General features: G+C 51.7%; 1 protein-coding gene across 1 annotated transcript; it reads left to right on the forward strand.

The window, feature by feature from the left end:
• Positions 1–27: 27 nt before the first annotated feature.
• Positions 28–16916, forward strand: Tmem38a (transmembrane protein 38A). Its single transcript, XM_057752863.1, has 6 exons — positions 28–812; positions 9097–9253; positions 9401–9585; positions 11328–11415; positions 14471–14588; positions 15588–16916. The coding sequence occupies exons 1-6, from the start codon at positions 689–691 to the stop codon at positions 15810–15812; spliced, it is 897 nt and encodes a 298-aa protein (XP_057608846.1). The 5' UTR covers positions 28–688; the 3' UTR covers positions 15813–16916.
• The last annotated feature ends 3342 nt before the right edge of the window (positions 16917–20258 follow it).

The following is a 20258-nucleotide window of genomic DNA, read 5'->3' on the forward strand; positions in this document are numbered from 1 at the left end:
ACACAGTTGTGGGCCAGGGTGTTCCCCGTGCCTGGGTTGTTCCCCACGGGCCATGGGCAATGACGGTCCTGATCGGACAGACCTTACAGAACATGATGGATGGAGGTTCTGACCTATGGGACCTGATGGGTCCCTACCTCAGTGTACCCTATGGGACACCAGGGTCTGGGCTGGAATCCACAGAGGAGTTCTGTGGAACCTCTTGAGACAAGATTCTCACTGAACAAACCAAATAGGACATGAGGGTTTGGGTTGAAGGCGCCTTGTGGGAGGTTCTGACTTGCACATCCACGTGAAGAGACGGGCTCCTCAAGAATAAAACATGAAATTCTTGGCTGAGGTCCGCCGAGGCGGGGATCTGATCGACGGGCATCTTGGGGATAACGGGTCGGGATTAGGCTAGTTCCACGGAGGAGAGACAGGGTCCTAACAGCTGCACAAGGACCGGAGTCCCGCTCGCGTGGGTTGGATGCAGGGGACAGACCCCTTGGCTGCGCTGAACCTGCGGCCCTGAGCCTTGCGCTGGGTGGCGCAGGCGGCCTCATCGCCCCTCCTCTCCCGGGGGCCGGGCCGGGGGCGGTGCTTGGCAGCGCCGCGGGCTCAGTGGCGGGGGCTCAGTCGCCCGGGCGGCGGGCGGCGGGCGGCGGGACGCACCGGGCCAGGGGCCGGAGAGGTACCCGCCAACGCCATGGACCTGATATCAGCGCTGAGCCTGGGAGAGCTAGCGCTCAGCTTCTCACGGGTGCCGCTCTTCCCGGTCTTCGACCTTAGTTACTTCATCGTCTCCATCATTTACCTGAAGTATGAGCCAGGTGAGTAGGGGCTCCCAGGAGAGAGGTTGTCCATCTCTTGATGATGGAGGCGCGGAGGAGGCAGAACTGATCCTGGGGCTGGATAGGGGAGGAGGCAGAGTGCTCCCACGCGCGCGCAGGTGGAGGAGGTAACCCCGGGGATGGAGGAGCTGTGCAAAGCGGGCTGCATATGGGTAGGACGGAAGGAGAGCCGAGCGCTTGCTTACTGTAGGGAGGACAGGTGCTATGGGGTTTGGGTGGGGTTGGGGTTGGAAAAAAGGCTAGGAGTCGGGTTAGACAAGGCTTCGTGAACTTGAACTTGGGCAAGGGGCATTGATGGTGGCGAAGGTTTCAAGCAAGAGTTGGCTTTGCCCGGGCGAGGTCAGATGTTCTGGACGTCAGCTGCCATGACCTCCCTTCACGCTCTTGGAATGACTGCCGAGTGACTATATAAGGACTGGCCATGCTGGGGGCTGTGATCAAGTTCGGGGAAAGTGACACCGGTGTCCCCTCTGTACCGCATCTCTTGGCATCCTCTTCTCTCCTCCCTTCCCGTTTGTCGGTTGGGCCAGCTCTGGCCTGGGATTCTTCCCACTTAGGGAGCTGAAGCGGTTCCAGGATAGGGCAACTTTAGGTCAGGCCGCTCTCAAGAGTCACGGGAGGATAGACCCTACTTCTTTGGTTTAAAAAACCAATTAATTACTTTTATTTATTTGTGTGTTGTGGACATGTGTGGAGGTCAGAGGACAATTTGCAGGAGTTGTTTTTCTTCGGTCATCACGTAGGGCTCCCGATGGAACTCTGGTGGTCAGACTTGTGGATGGGCTCCTTTAGCAGCAGAGCTAGCTCCTCTCTCCCACCCCTCCTCCACCCACTCTGTTTAATGAGGGCAAATGTAGCTCACTCTGGTAATGCCAGAACTCAGGACATAGAGGCAGGGAATAGCAAAGCTAGCTCCGGGACAGCCAGGGCTGCACGGTGCGTTCTTGGCCAATTTGACTACAGACCGTCTCAAAAATAAATAAACAGACAGTGCCTCCCTGGAGTATTCTATTTTTACACAAGTTCAGCAGAAGCAATTGTGTCATGTTCAGCTCCCATAGCTTTAGTTATTCTACGGAACCTGCAAGTTTGAGGGACAGGATAATTTCCTTCCAAGAAAGTGTAGGACCCTTTGAGGGCGGATATGTAAATCAATTCTTTCTGAGGTGACAAAAATAGTCTGCAATGTTTACTTAAATATGGGGACCTTCAAGATGGCCCACAAAATGGAAGGGGAAAAAAAAAAAGGTGTTCCTGTTTGCTTCGCATGCATCGTTCTCCAGTGCTTTCTTGGATGAATTTGTACACGTGTCCGTACAAGCATAAATACATGCTCTTATGCAAAGGCATCCAGCTTGTGTTTTTCTTCCCTTTGCACAAACAAGAGTCTGTCTCTCCAAAAGCTGCTCTGGGGAGCCTTGGCTTTGCAAGGCAAAGTTCTCACTTGTGCTTTTGTTTGGAGAAACTGGGTTCCCCATCAGGGGAATAATTCCTGGTGGCTTCTGCCGAACCCAGCATGCCCCAAGGTCCACCATGAGGAGGCGGGAGCCCCCGGAATGGGCTTAGTAAAAAGTGTGCTGAAAATGGGGGAGGGATTCAACTCTTTTCATGTTTTTATTGTGTGTGTATGGGGGTGAGTGCCGGAATGTGCATGCAGAGGGCAGAGGACAATGTGGCGCAGCTGTCCTCCTTTCGATGTGGACATGGGTGTGAGCCCAAGGCTTGGCAGCGAGTATCTTTGCCCAAAGTGCCATTCACTGCCCCCTTTATTTGTATTTTAAAATCTTTTCAGTTATCATCATCATTAACGCATGTGTGTATACATATGTGCCACAGATCATGGAGGGGTCAGGCGACAGCTTTGTGGAATCAGCTCTTGTTTGACATTTTTACATGGGTTCTGGGATCACACTCAGGTGGTCACTGGGTAGCAAGTGCTGTTACCTCTGAGCCAGAGACAGTTGGATCTCAAGATCTCTGGAGTTCAAGGCCAGTCTGATCTACAGAGAGAGTTCCAGGACAATCAAGACTACATAGAAAACCCTATCTCGAGAAAAACAAAACAAGCCAAAACACCAAAAAAAAAAAAAAAACGGGGTTCACTGCATAGCCCAGCCTGGACTCAATCTCAACGATCCTCTTTCTTCAGCCTTCCCTGTGCTCGAATTCTAGATGAGATCCATGCCCATTCTTGTCTGAATATTTCTGCAGGGGTTTCACAGTAAACCATCTGTGCCGCAAGTGTAGGTAGGAGTTAGAATGTTCCAGAAGGTTTGGGATTTATTCCCTAGAACTTCATTAGTTTCTCAACCCTAGCTGCACAGCAGATTTCTAGGGTCTTTTAAAAGTCCATTTCCACCCAGGGTTTGTGGTACACACTTTTAACGCCAGCACTTGGGAGGCAGAGGCAGGTGGATCTCTGAGTTTGAGGCCAGACACTATAAAATCAGCCTCAACCTAGTGCAGTGCCCACCTATTATCCCACCACTCAAGAAGCAGAAGCAGAAAGGTGGCAAGTTCAAAGCCAGCCTGGACAGCTTAGCCAGATCCTGTCTCAAAATAAAATTGTATTAATTTTTTTATTATGTTTGTAGGTCAAAGGGCAATGCAGGTTTCAGGTCTCTCCTTTGACCACATGGGTCCCAGGGGTTGAACTCAGGTCATGAGACCTGGTGGCAAGTGTTACCTGCTAAGCCATCTTGCTGGCTCTCAGGGGTAAAATATCTATATCTATGTGTATGTGTGTGTGTGTGTGTTTTGTTTTCATTTTTGAGACAGGGTTTCTCTGTGTAGCCCTGGATGTCCTGGAACTCACTCTGTAGGCCAGGCTGACATCAAACTCACAGGTCTGCCTGCTTCTGCCTTTTAAGTGCTGGGATTAAAAGGGACCGAGACTCATACCCAGGTTCCTGTGACTCCCAGAATAACAGATTAGGCTGCAAGAACTGCTCTCTTGACCCTTCCCCTAGGAAATCAAGGCAACACATACCTGTTATTTCGGCAAACAAGACTGACCCAAAGAACCCTAGTGTCAGCCAGCCTGGACATTTTCTCAGCCAAAGATGGTGGCACATGCTGTAATTCCAGCACTCAGGCAGAAGCAAGTGTATCTCTAGATTTTAGACCAGGCTGGTGTACACAGTGAGTTCCAGGACAGCCAGAGCTATGTAGTGAGATCCTGTCTTCACTGCCCTCCCCCCACCAAACAATAAAATAAAAAAGATGGTGAAGTGTTCAGGAGGCAGAGATCGGGTCCTCAGGACAAGCTGGCTCCATGTGTGCAGACATATGCATCATGTCGTCCCCCCATTCACACACACATGCTCGACGCACACACATACACACGAGACAAAAGGGACAGGGGAGGGCTTCTGGGGTGGGACCAGTCTGCTCACACTAACTCAGCAGTCAAACTGGCCCCCTGCCTCCTTTCCCCTTGACTGTCTGTGACTTGGGCTCATTGCCCTTGTTGTCTACAGGCATGTAGTCCAGTGATATGGAGATCTGGATTTTGGGTGTCTGGGGAATCAGTAAGAAGTGGTTCTATGCACTTGGAAGGCTCTAGAAGAACATGGGGGACTGGTGTTTTCTGGGTCAGGCTTTCCAGAGAGTTCTTTTGCAAGAAAAAGAGTGCTTAGAGATACAGGACACTGAATCGAACCAAAACTGCCCAAGAGAGTTTGTTCCAAATACCACTCAAGGGGATGGTTTCTAGAAGGGAGGAACTAAAATAAGTCAGGGCTGCTTGTTAAAGTGAGAACTCATCCCCAGCCGCTGTGCTGTGTGTTCCCCCACCACATCCATCCTGCAGCAGATGGAACCTCAAGGCTGGGTGCCTGTTACAAAAGCACCTCACCAACCGAGCTGTGTCCTTGGTACCAGTCTAAGCTGGTTTTATGTAGCCCAGGCTGGACTAAACTTTCTCAACAGCTAAACAGGACCTTGAACTCTTGATTCTGCTGCCTGCATCTCCCGAGTTCTGGGACTACAGACATGCCCAATAACAACGACTTCATTGTTCTTTTAGGTCTCACTATGTAGCCCAGGCTGGCCTCAAACTCATGATCCTCTTGAGTCCTGCGTGTTGTGATTCCAGCCACCACGCCTGGTTCCTGTGTGGTGGCGATGGAATCCAAGCCTTCAGGCATGCTAGACCAGTCCTCTGCTCCCTGAGCTACGGCACCAATTAATAGACAAGTTCATTTTTTAAGCTGAAAAATACAAACCTTTGGGGCTTCAGTTGTGGCTCCTGAGCTATGCTGTGCTAAGTCTGTGCAAGGAATAGCACCAAAAAAACATAAAGAGGGCTAATCTTTAATTAGTGGTCCAACCACTAATCTTAAGGACCAGGAGACACTGGGGGAATTCTAGGCAAGCTCCACCCCTGAGCCACGCCCCTAGCCTCTCACTGGGGGATTCTAGGCAGAGGTGCTACTGCTGGGCTATTCCTTGAGCTCACAGTGGGTGGATTTATCTGGTGTGTGTGAAATTTCCACCCCCCAGATATTTCAATTTCATGCTAGGTCCCAGAATATCTCTGGCATAATTGCTAAGGGTTAAGCAATTTCTTTTTGTCCTGGTAGGCAATCTTTTTTTTTTTTTTTTTTTTTATTCTTTTTTAATTAAAATTTCCACCTGCTCCCCGTTTCCCATTTCCCTCCCCTCCTCCCAAATATTGCCCCCTCCCCCCACTCCCCTCCCCCTATCCCCACTCCTCTTCTCCTCCCCCCACACCATTCCCCCTCCCTCTCGATACTGAAGAGCAGTCCAAATTCTCTGCCCTGCGGGAAGACGAAGGTCTTCTATCTACGTCCAGGAAGGTGAGCTTCTAAACAGGCTAAGCTCCCACAAAGCCAGTTCATGTATTAGGATTGAAACCTAGTGCCATTGTCCTTGGCTTCTCATCAGTCTTCGTTGACCGCCATGCTCAGAGAGTCCGGAATCAACCCATGCTTATTCAGTCCCAGACCAGCTGGCCTTGGTGGGCTCCTAATAAATCAGTTCCACTGTCACAGTGGGTGGGTGCATCCCTCGTGGTCCTGATTTTTTGCTCTTGTTCTCCCTCCTTCTGCTCCTCATTTGGACCTTAAGAGCTCAGACCGTTGCTCCAAATTGAGACTCTGTCTCTACCTTGATCCATCGCCAGATGAAGGTTCTAAGGTGATATGCAAGATATTCATCAGTATAGGATAGGGTCATTTCAGGTTCCCTCTCCTTAGTTGCCCAAGGTACCAGCTGGGGACATATTCCTGGACACCTGCGAACCCCTCTAGAGTCAAGTCTCTTGCCAACCCTAAGATGGCTCCCTTAGATAGGATATATACTTCGCTGCTCCCGTATCCATCCTTCCTATATCCCAACCATCCCAATCCCCCGAGCTCCTCCCATCCTCCCCTTCTCATATTTCTCATCCCATTTCCCCTTTGCCCCATGCCACCTCACCCGCAAGTTCCCATTTTTTGCTGGTAGGCAATCTTTGATAGAGCCAGGGAGCCTAGGCTTCTCCAGGTTCTAAGTGACTGAACCTGACATCTCAGCAGTGGGGAGGTTGAGACAGGAGGATGGCAAATTAACGGCTAGCCTGTATTAAAGTGAAATGCCATATCAAAATGAATAAAGAGAGCTGGAGCAATGGCTCAGCAGGTAGGGGTATTGGCTGCTCTTACAAAGGATCCAGGGTCCCTCGCGACCACCTGTGATCCAGCTCCAAGGGATCTGATGCTCTCTTCAGGCCTCAACAGGTACTTATTCACATGATCCACAGACACATGTACATGCAAGCATTTATACACGTAAAATAAACCTTTTCAAAATAAATAAAGATAATGAGTTGAACCATTGTATCTTGAAGACTATATGAGCTCATCCCTCTGCCTTTTGACAACCAAAGAGACAGGCTGATGGGAGGCTGGTGGCAGACACTTGCTCAGGGCTACATAGGCCTGAGTAGCAGAGTGAGGGGGTCAAGACTTTACGTAGGAGGTGCTTAGGAAGCAAAGCCTGTTAGCCCCTCCCTTCAGCTGTCTCTAGGATGGTCCCAAAGGGCAAAAGAAACGCCCTGGAATAAGATTGCACCTGGCAACTATTTTTAGAAGCACATGCAAGTGTCTTTTCTGCAGAGCAGGGGGGAGGGCTTCAGTAGCCTTGACCCTGTGGACTCACCAGCTGCTCTGGGATTAGTTCTCAGGGGAAGCAGTACTTTAAATAGATGCAGGAAGGGTGTTCTCTCCCCTCCCCTCCCCTCCCCTCCCCTCCTCTTCTGTCCCCTTTCCTCTCTCTCTCCTTCCTTCCCTCCTCTTTTTGGGTCCCAAGGAGCTGAGATTATAAGTGTATACCAGGGCACTTGACAGGGCTGGTTATGCTTCTGTGTGTTCCTGAGAGTACATGCATGTGCGTGTGTGTGCAGGAGTTGGCTTATTCCTCCCACAATATGTATTCCATAATCCAAGTTGGTGGGTGAGCTGTCCCCGCTGAGCCTCCTCACCAGCTTCTGGGTCTCATGAGTTCGAAGGATCTGAATTCCAGTCCTCACGGTCGCACAGCCGCTCCCCTGCCCTGGTTGCTCTCTGCGCCATTAGGAAAAGATGGCGTGATTTACCTTGTTTTGTCGACACTGGGTGGAGTTTCTTAAAGGTTGCATTTATGTTTTGAAGTGATTTTGTTTGTTTGGAATAATTTATTTATTATATATGTGTATGTGTTTGTGTGTGTGTGTGTGGAGAGCACTGTAGACTCTGACATCTGGGGGAGTTGGTTCTCTCTACCGTGGGGTTCTGGGGATTGAACTCATCAGACTTGGAGGCGGTCGACCTAGACAGGACCCTCTCGCTGGCTCATTTCCACTGTGGTGACAATACACAGATGTCTTTGCTGACAAAGAGAAAAGAGGTTTAGGGGCTGAGACTGAGGCTCAGTGGGAAGCCCTAGGTTCCATCCCTGGCACTGAAGGTTGGCTTGGCTCAGTTTGAAGCCTGAAAGTTTAGAAGGGAGACTCCCTGTTTGACCTTGTGGGAAATCACAGGGCAGTAGACACTCAGGGGAAAGGCAGAGGTGGCAGAGGCCAGCAGGGCCACCCTAGTCAGGTTGCTTTTTTTTCCCCTTTGAGACATATACCCCAGGCTAGCCTAGAATGTCCCCTGTAGTGAGGGATAACCTTAAATTTAAGATTCTTGCCAGGCAGTGGTGGCACACACCTTTAATTCCAGTACTCAGGAGGCAGAAACAGGCGGATCTCTGTGAGTTCGAGGCCAACCTGGTCTACAAAAGCTAGTTCCAGGACAGGTTCCAAAGCTACAGAGAAACTCTGTCTCGAAAACAAACAAACAAAAAAACCTTAAGATTCTCCTCTTTCCCTTCCTGTGTGCTGGGATTACAGGCCTGCATCAACCACACTGACTTTATATGGTGCTATGGGTGGAACTCAGGACTCCAGCGTACTACCCACTGATCCCCAGCCCAGCTGTGCCTCTGAAACCACCACATTCTCCCAGGATGTACCTCCAGCAGGCTAGCCTTGGTACCCCAGACCTAATTCCATACCCTACACCCAATTCTTAAAGGATCCTCACCTTTAATCCTAACACCTTGGGGACCACTTTCCCAGTCCATGACCCTCGGGGGTCTGATCACCTTCTCCACCAAATGAAACTGGCCAGAAAAGGAGGGACTCTCCAATATAAGCAGTCACACCAGTGGACACCCAATGGTGGCTCAAGGGTGTGGCTTTATGAGATGGGGATGATGTTAACATAAGAATAGAGCCTGACCTATAACAAAGATTGTGGAGATCTACAAATATTGCTAATATTTATTTATTCATTTGTTTACTTATTTGAGACAGGGTTTCTCTGTGTAGCCCTGTCTGCCCTAGAATTTACTCTATAGACCAGGCTGACCTTGAACTCACAGATCTGCCTAAGTCATGGACCACCATGCTAGGCTACTTTTGTTTCTTGTGTGCAGAGAGTCATGTCTCCCCCATGCAGGTCCTGGGATGGAACACAGCTCATCAGGCTTGGTGGCAAGCGCCTTTACCAGCTCAGTGGGCCCTGATGAGATTAAATGAGTTTTTCCTATAAATGCCTCACCCCTTCTGAGACCTGAGATGGCCTCTTCCCTACCTTGGTGGTAAAACTCACGCTCAGCTTGCAGCTGTCTTCACAGGGGAAGCCCTGGGTCTACTCTCCAGCACCCAGAGGGTTAAAAGGACAGCCTGCCTGCAGGTGTTGTCATGCTCCTATAGTCACTCTTCCATGCCTTGCAGGAGCTGTGGAGCTGTCCCGGCGCCACCCGGTGGCCTCCTGGCTGTGTGCCATGTTGCACTGTTTTGGGAGTTACATCCTGGCTGACTTGCTCCTCGGGGAGCCCATCATTGACTACTTCAGCAACAGCTCCAGCATCCTGCTGGCCTCTGCGGTGTGGTAAGCACCTGGAGGCCCTGGAAAGGCTGAACCTGGGGCCAGGGAGGAGGGAGGTTAAAGGAGCAAGGACCCCAGTCGTCAGATGCTCCCCAGGATCTCCCTGCTGGGCTATCCTTCCTGCTGACCCCAGGTCTTCTGTCCTCAAAGGTACTTGATTTTCTTCTGTCCCTTGGACCTCTTCTACAAGTGTGTCTGCTTCCTGCCCGTGAAACTCATCTTCGTGGCCATGAAGGAGGTGGTGAGGGTTCGGAAGATTGCTGTGGGCATCCACCATGCACACCACCACTACCACCACGGGTGGTTCATCATGATCGCCACCGGCTGGGTCAAAGGTAAACAGAACTATGACAAGGAAGATAAAAAATCCCCACAGGGGTCCGGTGAGACAGTCCAGTGAGGCGGCCCGGTGAGGTGGTCCAGTGAGGTGGTCCAGTGAGGCGGTCCAGTGAGGCTGTCCAGTGAGGCGGTCCAGTGAGAGACTGTCCAATGAGGTGGTCCAGTGAGGCGGTCCAGTGAGGCTGTCCAGTGAGGCGGTCCAGTGAGGCAGTCCAGTGAGAGACTGTCCAGTGAGGCGGTCCAGTGAGGTGGTCCAGTGAGAGACTGTCCAGTGAGGCGGTCCAATGAGATGGTCAGTCCAGTGAGACAGTCCAGTGTTATGGTCCAGTGAGGCTGTCCAGTGAGACGGTCCAGTGAGACGGTCGGTCTAGTGAGTTCTGTGAGACTGTCCAGTGAGGTGGTCCAGTGAGGTGGTCCAGTGAGGCTGTCCAGTGAGATGGTCCAGTGAGACGGCCCAGTGAGATGGTCCAGTGAGATGGCCCAGTGAGATGGTCCAGTGAGGCTGTCCAGTGAGACGGTCCAGTGAGACGGTCGGTCCAGTGAGTTCTGTGAGACTGTCCAGTGAGGTGGTCCAGTGAGGCTGTCCAGTGAGATGGTCCAGTGAGACGGTCCAGTGAGACGGCCCAGTGAGACGGTCCAGTGAGGCTGTCCAGTGAGATGGTCCAGTGAGACGGCCCAGTGAGATGGTCCAGGGAGACGGTCTAGTGATAAAGAGCTTGCAGCAGAAGCCTGTTGGCCTGTTTGACTCCTGGACCCACGCAGGAGAGAATGGACTCCCACAGGTTGTTCACAGCTCACCACATGGGCACCGTGGCCCATGCGCCTACACACACCATATGCAGTAACATTGAAGTTAATAATAATAGGAGTAACAAGATGGCTTAGGGGAAGAGTGCTTGACCCCCAGAACCCACACAGTGGAAGGATAGAAGCAGCTCCTGAGGGTCACCCTAGCCCTCTGACCTCCACATGTATGTTACGGTTTGCTCATGTACATGGACACACTCCCACTACCATAAAAAGTATAAGTAATATGTAACTTTTTTTTCAGACAGAGTCTCTCTTTGTAGCCCTGGCTGGCTTGGAGCTCACTATGTAGACCAGGCCGGCCTTGAACTCACAGAGATTCTCCTACCTCTGCCTCCCGAGAGCTGGCTGAAGGTGTGCGCCACCACACCTAGATAAATGTAATAAAACAACTGTAGGGGCTGGCGGGAAGGCTCGGTAGGTAACAGTGATTCCTGCCAAACGAGGTGCGCTCAAGCCTTGGATCCCACAGAGTGGAAGGAGAGAACTCACTTCATGGTTGTCCCCTGTCCTCTGCATTAGAGCTGTGGCATGCTGACAGCCATACACAAAATTAACAAATAAATAATAAAATCATAAAAAGAAATTATTAAATTTTTTCAATAAGTAAGGTCACAGCAGTTAGCTGGGCTAAGGGCGGCCCTGTCATCCCAGCGTCTGTGAGAATGAACCACGGAGGACTGGGCACAGGGAGACCAGGACAGTCCCTTGTGGCTGGGGACACCTCCAATTGCTTCTTGCTGGTTTGCCCCGACTGCCGTGCAAACCTGGGCAGGGCTTTGCTGCGAGCCTCATTTTCCCGCTGTCAGGGATTGTCTTGCCCAGACTCAGAGACCCCTCACGAAGAGAAGGCCCTTTGTGTCCTTGGGAACTGAGGCTAGGAAAAACAGGGCATTGGTGGCAAACTAGTTCAGTGGTGCCCTGCCCACAGGCTCTGGTGTTGCCCTCCTGTCCAACCTGGAGCAGCTGCTTCGAGGAGTCTGGAAACCGGAAACCAATGAGATCCTGCACATGTCCTTGTAAGTACCCCGTGGCCGCTGCCCTCCTCAGCTGGAGATACTGCGGGGTAAGGACAGGAAGACCTCCTGCAGAGGTGATATTTGACTGGGGTTTTGAAGAGCGAGTAGGAGTTTTCTGGCTACAAAAGACTCCCCACCCAGAGCCTAGCATCACTGCTAATTGTCAGGTTCGAAAAGGTGCATGGCCAGGGTGCAGAACGTGAGTGGAAGGAAGGAAATGGAGCGGATGGGGTGTGGACAGGCAGGCAGACCAAGTGGTGTGGAGGGCCGAGGGAATGGTGGGTGGAGCCATTATAGCATGTACGACCCTGCAGGGCCAGTGCGTTGGGCCTGATACACCCTACTTCTCTTTATTCCTTTGTTTGTTTTTTCCATTTTCCTGTGTGTCTGTGTTGTGTGCACTGGGGGGGCACATGAGTATGTGTGTGCGTGTATATGTGCAGACCTTGGGTTGTTCTGGGATCATCAGTTACTTTCCCACCATATCTGAGTCAGGGTCTCTCAGTCAAACCCCAAGTCCCTGATATGCCCAGGCTCACTACACCATGGAGCCATCTCCCCAACCTCCAGGGGTTTTTTTTGTTTTGTTTTTGTTTTTCTTTTAAACACTGCTTGGCCCATTTCTATTAAGGTGTGTAGCACCATGAGGTGCGCTTACCAGGAAGATTCTAGCCTACGTCCATCCTGGGTCGGAGCTTCATCATTGCATCTGCCCCCAACCTCCAGTTTTTAGTGCTGGGGAGGGCAGCCTGCAGGTCACCTCTTCCCGACATGTGACCTTTACTCACCCTCCAGGGGTTTGACTGTCACATCTGCCTCCTTAGCCTTTTGTATGGTGACCTCGGCTTCTAGCACCTGCTGAGCAGATGTGACCCCTGCACCCAAACTCCATAGCCACTAAGGTCACACTCTCCACACCTAGCTCAGGTGCTCAGCTGGCTTCACATCCAGTCCCAGACGGTGCCTTGGGGCACCCGCATTCTGCAGGGTCTTTACCCTCAACTGACCTAATCTAGATAATCTCATGCCAAGAGATTTGCCTCTGGGTTGGTTTTTGTTTTGTTTTTCAAGACAGGGTTTCTCTATGTAGCTCTGGCTGTCCTGAAACTTGCTCTGTAGACCAGGCTGGCCTTGAACTCGGAGATTCTCGTGCCTCGATGCCTCCTGAGTGCAGGATTAAAGGCATGCACCATTACCACCATTGGGCTCCAGGTTGATTTTTGGGTTTTGTCAAACTGAAAGATTCAACATTACCAATCCAGGAATGGTGGTGTGCTCCTTTAATCCCAGTACCTGAGAGGCAGAGGCAGGAGGATCTCTATGAGTTCCAGCCAGCCAGAGCTACACAGTGAGAACCTGTCTTGAAATAAAAGAGAAGATTCCCCATTATCAGGGTCTTGTCACCCCCACCATCTATACATCCGCAGTCAAGAGATGTTGGTGGGGGGGCTGGAGCCATGGCTCAGCAGTTAAGAGCACAGGCTGCTCTTCCAGGAGACCCAGGTTTGATTCCCTGCACCCACATGGCAGCTCACAGCCATCTGTAACCACATTCATGGGGAATCAGATGCTCTCTTCTGGCTTCCACAGGCCCTGCATACATATGGTTCACAGACACGCATGCAGACAAAATACCCATAAACATTAAATAAGTAAGACTTTTAAAAAGAGAAAGATTCTGGGTTCAAGAACATGCATTGGTTCCTCTAGGGTTCACATTTATAGACAGTCAGGTGTGGCAGCACACCTGTTGCCCAGTGCTGGTGTAAGAAGCCAGGTGCAGCAGCACACCTGTTGCCCGGTGCTGGTGTAAGAAGCCAGTGCAGCAGCACACCCGTCACCCCGTGCTGGTGTAAAAGGCCAGGTGCAGCAGCACACCTGTTGCCCAGTGCTGGTGTAAGAAGCCAGGTGCAGCAGCACACCCGTCACCCCCGTGCTGGTGTAAGAAGCCAGGTGCAGCAGCACACCTGTTGCCCGGTGCTGGTGTAAGAAGCCAGGTGCAGCAGCACACCCGTCACCCCCTGCTGGTGTCTTAGCTGTTCTACAGTTGCTGATACAAGACACCGTGACCAAGTCATTCATTGGAGCTTAGGCTCCAGAGGACTGTCATGGTGGGAGACCTGAGCAAGCAGGGGCGTGGCAGCAGGAGCATGGAGCTCAGGGCTCACATCTTGAACCACAAGCAAGAAACTGAGGCGGCTAAGGCCCTTAGGTCTCAAAGCTAGCCCCAGCACTTCCTCAACAAGGCTACACTTCCTCAACCTCCCCAACAGCTCCACCAGCTGGGACCAGAATGGGTACATTCTCATTCAGATTACAGCTGGGAATGCAAAGACACTGCCAGCCCACCTAGCAAAACTGGTAGACTCTAGGTTGGGTGAGTGAGAGACTTTGCCTCAAAAATAAGGTGCAGGGCCTGCGAGACAGCTCAGTGGGTGAAGGAGCTTGCAGCCAAGCCTGATGACTGAGTTCAGTCCCCAGACCCTACATGGTGGAAGGAGAAACCAGCTCCCTAAAGTTGCTTACATGGGTGAGAGACAGAGACAGAGAGATACTGGGGTGGGAGCAGGGGAAGGCCATGGGTGAGGAGGGGCAATAACTTGGGTAAGAGTACAGATCTTTCTGTCAAAAACGGTGGCCCTCACTTCATAATAAGAGCCTTGGAGACCCAGGAGAGAGAATCCTTTTATTTTACAACCTTGGGAAGTCAGGGGTCATCGCAGAGAAAAGGCTAAGATGGCTGTCACCCTGGTTTGGTCACAGACCTTTTCTGTTTCCCTGACTGTGTGTCACCACCCCATGAATTCCTCACTAGCTGAGTTCTTCCCCCTAGCATAGCTTCAACCCCAAATTCCCCAACCTCAATGGGCCTGAGGCCCTCCCAGCTGTCTCATACATGAGCTCAGACCATAACCCCCCAACCCAACATAAGCAGGCTCCAGCTGCCAGCCAGGAAGACGGGTCCAGTGTCTCCTGGCCAGCTGTGACTCTGCTGGGCTTTTAGTGAAGCCTGGACTGAGAATGGACCGTAGTGACCCATGTCTTACACCCACAGCCCCACCAAAGCCAGCCTGTACGGAGCCATTCTGTTCACCCTGCAGCAGACACGCTGGCTCCCCGTGTCCAAGGCCAGCCTCATCTTCGTCTTCACGATGTTCATGGTGTCGTGTAAGGTAAGTCCCTGGGATGCAACACTCCTGAGAATTTCATCGGGAGGTTGAAGGATGAGGGTTGAGGAAGAGAATGGGCCTTGCAGGTGGGGGTGGAGGTGCTGCTCCCCTGTATGAGAGACTATGGGGACAGGAAGCTGAAAGCCGCTGTGATCGAAACACCCAAAAGGAACTTGGGCCTTCCCTGTCTTTCTGCCGAGAATGCTGCCCCTAGTTCCCCAAGCATAGAAGATCCTGCCTAGGGATGGTCCAGCGCTGGAGAGAACCGAAGCCCTGGAAAGGGTGTGAGTCCTGCTGTGGAGGTTGGGGCAGGAGGATCAACATGAGTTTGAGGCCAGCCTGGGCTATATAGTGGGTTCCAGACCAGCGAGGGTTACATAGTGACATTCTACCTCAAAAAAACAGAACAAGCCCCCTGGGCCCTATGGCAGGGAAGAGGGAGGGCCCAGGATTAGGAACTCAAGGTCATGTTCAGCTACACAGCAAGTTTGTGACGTGCCTGGGCTATATAAGACCCTGCCTCAAAATACAACACAAACTAAAAACAAGCAAGTGAGGAAAGAGGTTGAAGAGAGAGGATGGAAGGGTGTGAGGGAAGACAGGAGGGAGAGAGAATGATGCTCAGAGTTGTGGAGTGTGGTGGCATGGGGGTCTGGGGTTGGGGTGCTGTGAGGGACTCTTCCCAGCTTCAGATGACTGACCCCTTCTGTTCCCACGTGAGGGAAGACAATGCCTATCTCTTATGTTCAGACTTGGCTGTATAATGAACAGGGTGCTAGCCTGGGCTACTTGGGACCCTAACTCAACACCAGCAACAAAATTAGCACCCAAGTGTAGGTGTCGGGAGGTCCTGTTTGGGTGGGTGACCACTGGCTGCAGCATCCCTGGAAGTTGGGGCTCATGAGCTTGGAGGTGTGGGGAGCCAGAGGGCTGGGGCAGGCCCACTCCCCCTCACTGCTCCTTTGTCCGCCCCCTCCCTTGTGTTTCTTGGGCTACCTTTAGGTGTTCCTGACGGCCACTCACTCCCACAGTTCTCCATTTGATGTCCTGGAGGGCTACATCTGCCCAGTACTGTTTGGGGCAGCTTGGGGAAGTGACCATCACCATGACAACCACGGAGCACCACATGGCGGAGGCCTCGGCACCCAGCATGCAGGCCTGCCTGCCAAGGTCAGGGAGGAGCTGAGTGAAGGCTCCAGAAAGAAGAAGACCAAGAAGGCGGATTAAGGAGCAGCCCCAGGCATCCACGGGATGTTGGGGAGAAGGGTGTGGACTCAGGGAACCTCAGAACTTAGGGGCATACAGAACTCAAGAGCTCCCCTCCACCAGCCTCTACTTCCCTCTCTGCGGTTTGGAGCCATCAGCTGCTCACAGGGCTGATGCAGGGCTGAGATGTGAGGGTAGAGGAGTTGGGAAGGAGTGAGAAGCCCTGCTTTCTGCTAGACCCCCTCATGACATCACAGCCTTGGGGTCACACCATCTTCACAGTGCCAGCCGCGGAAGCCCTGACCTGTCGACTCTTGGTTTTCTTTCTTTGTTCTTTCAAAATATATCTTGTAACCAAAAGCCACATGGAGCCTCAGTTAGCCAAGTTTCTCCCAAGGACATGCTGGGGTGCCCCGTTCTTTCCAGCCAGGACCTCCCTGTGACTCCTTCTGGGCATCTTGGGACAATTACCTCCTCTGAGCCTCCTGCCTCCTCTCAGTAGAATGGAGAGCCCAGGTCTTCCTGTGTCCAGAGGGCAGAGAATGTCAGGTTTCCTAAGCAGCATGCTGTGGCCAGGGAGCCTGCGTGAAGGAAGGCGCCGTGTGCTTTGTACGTTAGGCCTAGGCTGTTTGTGTTTGGGCCCAGAAGGTCTCACAAGTTACTCCACTGAGCAGACAGATCCAGGGATAATCATAAGCAAAAGAAAGGGAGCCACCTTCATGCAGGGCAGAATGCCCAAGAGCCTTGTGCACTCGTAACTGAGCCCTGGACACAGCAGGTGTTCCTCATGCCAATCAGCATCGTTCATTCATTCAGTCAACAAACATGGATCCACACCTGCACCGTGTACCGTGTTGTGCTGCTGCTGGGACGGAGTGGGCCTTGGACAGGGCTAGGGCTGTGGTAGCCAAAGTCACCAGGACGTCTGGGAGAGGGAGAGTGGGGCACGGCTGGGCTCAGGCTTCTGGAAGTACCCCGTGTTGCCTTTTTGCGAGAAAGCATCTTCTCATGGCAGTGCCCGGAGGTAGGGTAGGACCTGAGCCTGGAAGCTCCTGGGTTTCCCCCTCCTGGTGTCAATCAAAGCTCGGTGTGAGTGATCAGACAATAAATGTGGGAGTGAACCAAGCGCTTTTGCTTTATTCGACCTCAAAATGTAGGGGTGCCGTGGGGTCTGTTCTTAGGGGTGCTGGGGCCTCAGGGACTGGAGGAAGACCTGAAGCCTGCCATGCAGGGTAAGGCACGTCCGTCTTCTCCAAGACAGTGGAAAGGTTCACAGCATGTAGGAAGCTGAGGCAGGAGGATGACCACTTCCAAGCCAGCCTGAATTACCAGAGTGACATCAAAAAGAAAGGACTGAAATGCAGGACAGATGGGGAAGGTGTGGGACGCCGGGAGGAAGGGAGGGAGCATTGCCAGTTAGCACTGTCACTTTCAGGAGTTGGCCAAAGGGGGCCTGGCGGTCCTGGCCGCCCCATCTTCATCCTGCCTTTTCACAGGAGCTGGACTGCAGAGGCAGGAAGAGTCCTCAGCCCTTGGCAGCACACCCCAGGCATGGGAGCCAGGTGGGTTTGCACTTTACGGAGCTGGAGCCTTTCCCTGTTCCTGCCTTTTCATTTGCCTAGGAGTTCACCTAGGACGGCAGAACCTGTGTATAAACCGTGGTGGCTCTGGCCTCAGCTGGACTCGGAGCAGCTGAGGGGATTATAGGGGAGCCGCCTGCTGCCCTCCACCCCGAGGCACAGGGATCTCATATTCTGACTGGACAGACGGGATGGAAATAAAGAGCCTCCCAACCTATTTTGGGAAGGAGGTGTGATAGCCTCTGGCTGGCTTGTGGTCAGGGATCCTTGCCAGGCCCCGCTGCTTTGGTGTCCATGAACAGATGCCGGATCTTAAGTGCGGGTTAATTATAGAAGGACTGGTAGAATCTTTTGTCTGATATCAAGAACAGGGTTCTTCATGTCATTTAAAAATTCTATTTTATAGCCCTGGAGGAATATCTTAATGGTGGAGCCCCTGCCTAGAATCCCCAGTGAGGGGCTGGGGCGGGGCTCAGACTAGAGCCCTTGTCTAGCATACACAAGGCCCTGGGCTCCATCTACACCAGCATACACACACTGAAAGATATAAGATAGATGTTCATACTGTGGAGCACAGTGACAAACTGATTTGTTGGTTTTGTTTGTTTGTTGTTTGTTTTGAAACAGGGTTTCTCTGTGTAGCTCTGGTTGTCCTGGTACTCACTCTGTAGACCAGGCTGGCCTTGAGCTCACTAAAATCCACCTGCCGCTGCCTCCCAAGTACTGGGGTTAATGGCGTGCACCACCATGCTCAGCCTCCGGTTTTTATTTTTTAAGCAGTGCCTCACTGTATGTCCCTGGCTAACCTGGAGCTCTGTGTAGACTAGGCTGGCCCCGTGTGTAGGTCCCACACTCACGTCCAGTCCTCACAGTCTCCAGAACTCTTTAAAGTGTGGGATGCAATCCTGGACCCTGCGCATGCTCAGCTAGTGTCCTGCTGCAGAGCCCCGCCCTCTCGCGTTCTCGGCCTCCACACCCGTTCAACTTTCCCTGTTTGTCTGCTCTAGCGACATCCTAGGAGCCTATAGTATCCCCCCACACACACCACCACCATCCTCTTTCACTTCGCAGAATGTCCTCCAAGTTCATCTGATTTTTACTTTAAGATGGGTCTCATTGTAGCCCTGCCGCTGCCTCTAAGGGCTGGTACTGTAGGTGTGCACTCCGTTTCTCTTTAAAGACGAGCAAGGAACACCAGAGGACTTAGCTGGGCATCAGCCCAGCACATGTTGGCCCCTCTCCCGGTCCCCTGGCCTCCTTCCAGCAGCCACCGCATGCGTGGGCAGACCGCGTTTACAGTGGGATTTCTCTGCTGGCGTCTGCCTGGGGCGGCTGGGAAAAGTCCCAGCTCAATTAGCAAAGGAAACCAACATCTAATTGAGCTGGTAGAAGACAGCAGAGAAGTCAGAGGCCAAACATAGGTTCCTGGAAGGCGTCATCGTTTTACTCAGAACTGGTTGAGAACCGGGTGAGCTCCTAGGCAAATGGAAATGCTAATGAAGGAAAGGCTCCCGTGTCTGGGTGTCGCCTGCCAAGCATAGGGGCCACTGAGCACTGATACCCCAGATACCATCCCAGAGCAGACTCAGCGTGTACGCGGGGCCCAGGTTCTTTCTTCGCCTTCTTAACAAACACAGCTTCTCACTGTGTCTTTAAAAAAAGTTTTATTGGTGTGTGTGTGACCCCTGACTATTTGTACCACATCTGTAGCTGCTGTTGGTTGTCACATCGGGGTTAAGACATTTCAATCTCCTCAACAGTTGGAAATATAGAATTTTTTTTTTGGGGGGGGGGGTCCTTTCTAGAAAAGAGTTGCTAACTCCTAGGCTGGATGGTGTGTGTGTGTGTGTGTGTGTGTGTGTGTGTGTGTGTAGAGAGAGAGACAGACAGACAGACAGACAGACAGACAGACAGACAGACAGAGGCAGACAACCAGCCATACCTACTCCAGTTCTAAAGAATCTGATGCCCTCTTCTGGTCTCCTCCGGTACTGTGTGCATATGGAGCACAGATGCATGCAAGCAAAATAAAATACAAATAAAATAAAAATAAATACCCAGGCAATGGTGGCACACGCCTTTAATCCCAGCACTTGAGAGGCAGAGACAGACAGATCTTTGTGAGTTCAAGGCCAGCCTGATCTATAGAGCGAGTGCCAGGAGAGGCTCAAAGCTGAACAGAGAAACCCTGTCTCGAAAAAACAAAACAAAACAAAAATAATAATAAAATAAAGAAAAATAAATAAAATAAATAAATAAATCCTGATATCATTTTTTTTCTGAGACAAGATTTCTCTGTATAACAGTCTTGACTGTACTGCAACTTGCTTTGTATACCAATCTGGCCTGAAATTTACAGAGATCTGTCTGCTGAGTGCTGGGATTAAAGACATACACCACTATTGCCTGGTCAGATGTCTTTTTGAAAGACACATTGCCCTGTGGTTACTAAGGCCTGTCCGGTGCCTATTTTTCTCTTTCTTTCTTGTTTGTTTGTTTGTTTTTTGTTTTGTTTTGTTTTGTTGAGACGGGGTTTCTCTGTAGCTTTGGAGCCTGTCCTGGAACTAGCTCTGTAGACCAGGCTGGCCTCTAACTCACAGAGATCCGCCTGCCTCTGCCTCCTGAGTGCTGGGATTAAAGGCATGCACCACCGCTACCTGGCTCCCCTTTTCTTCCTTAGAAAAATAAATAAATTTGATTGGTGGTGGTGGTGCACACCTTTAATCCAAGTACTAGGGAGGCAGACAGAGACAGGTGGATGTCTGTGGGTTCTAGGCCAGCCTGGTCTACAAAGGGAGTTCCAGGACAGTCAGGGCTATGCAGAGAAACCCAGAAGAGGGCAATGGATCCTCTGGAACTGGACCACAGATGGCTGTGAAACTCCACG

The sequence above is a fragment of the Chionomys nivalis genome, chromosome 20 (assembly GCF_950005125.1).
Source record: "Chionomys nivalis chromosome 20, mChiNiv1.1, whole genome shotgun sequence".
In the NCBI taxonomy this organism is placed as follows: domain Eukaryota; kingdom Metazoa; phylum Chordata; class Mammalia; order Rodentia; family Cricetidae; genus Chionomys; species Chionomys nivalis.

Coding starts and splice junctions, on each gene's coding strand:
- Tmem38a (XM_057752863.1), top strand. CDS start 689: ATGGACCTGATATCAGCGCTGAGCCTGGGAGAGCTAGCGCTCAGCTTC. Junction 9,254..9,400: donor CTGCTGGCCTCTGCGGTGTG/GTAAGCACCTGG, acceptor CTGTCCTCAAAG/GTACTTGATTTTCTTCTGTC. Junction 9,586..11,327: donor CGCCACCGGCTGGGTCAAAG/GTAAACAGAACT, acceptor CCCTGCCCACAG/GCTCTGGTGTTGCCCTCCTG.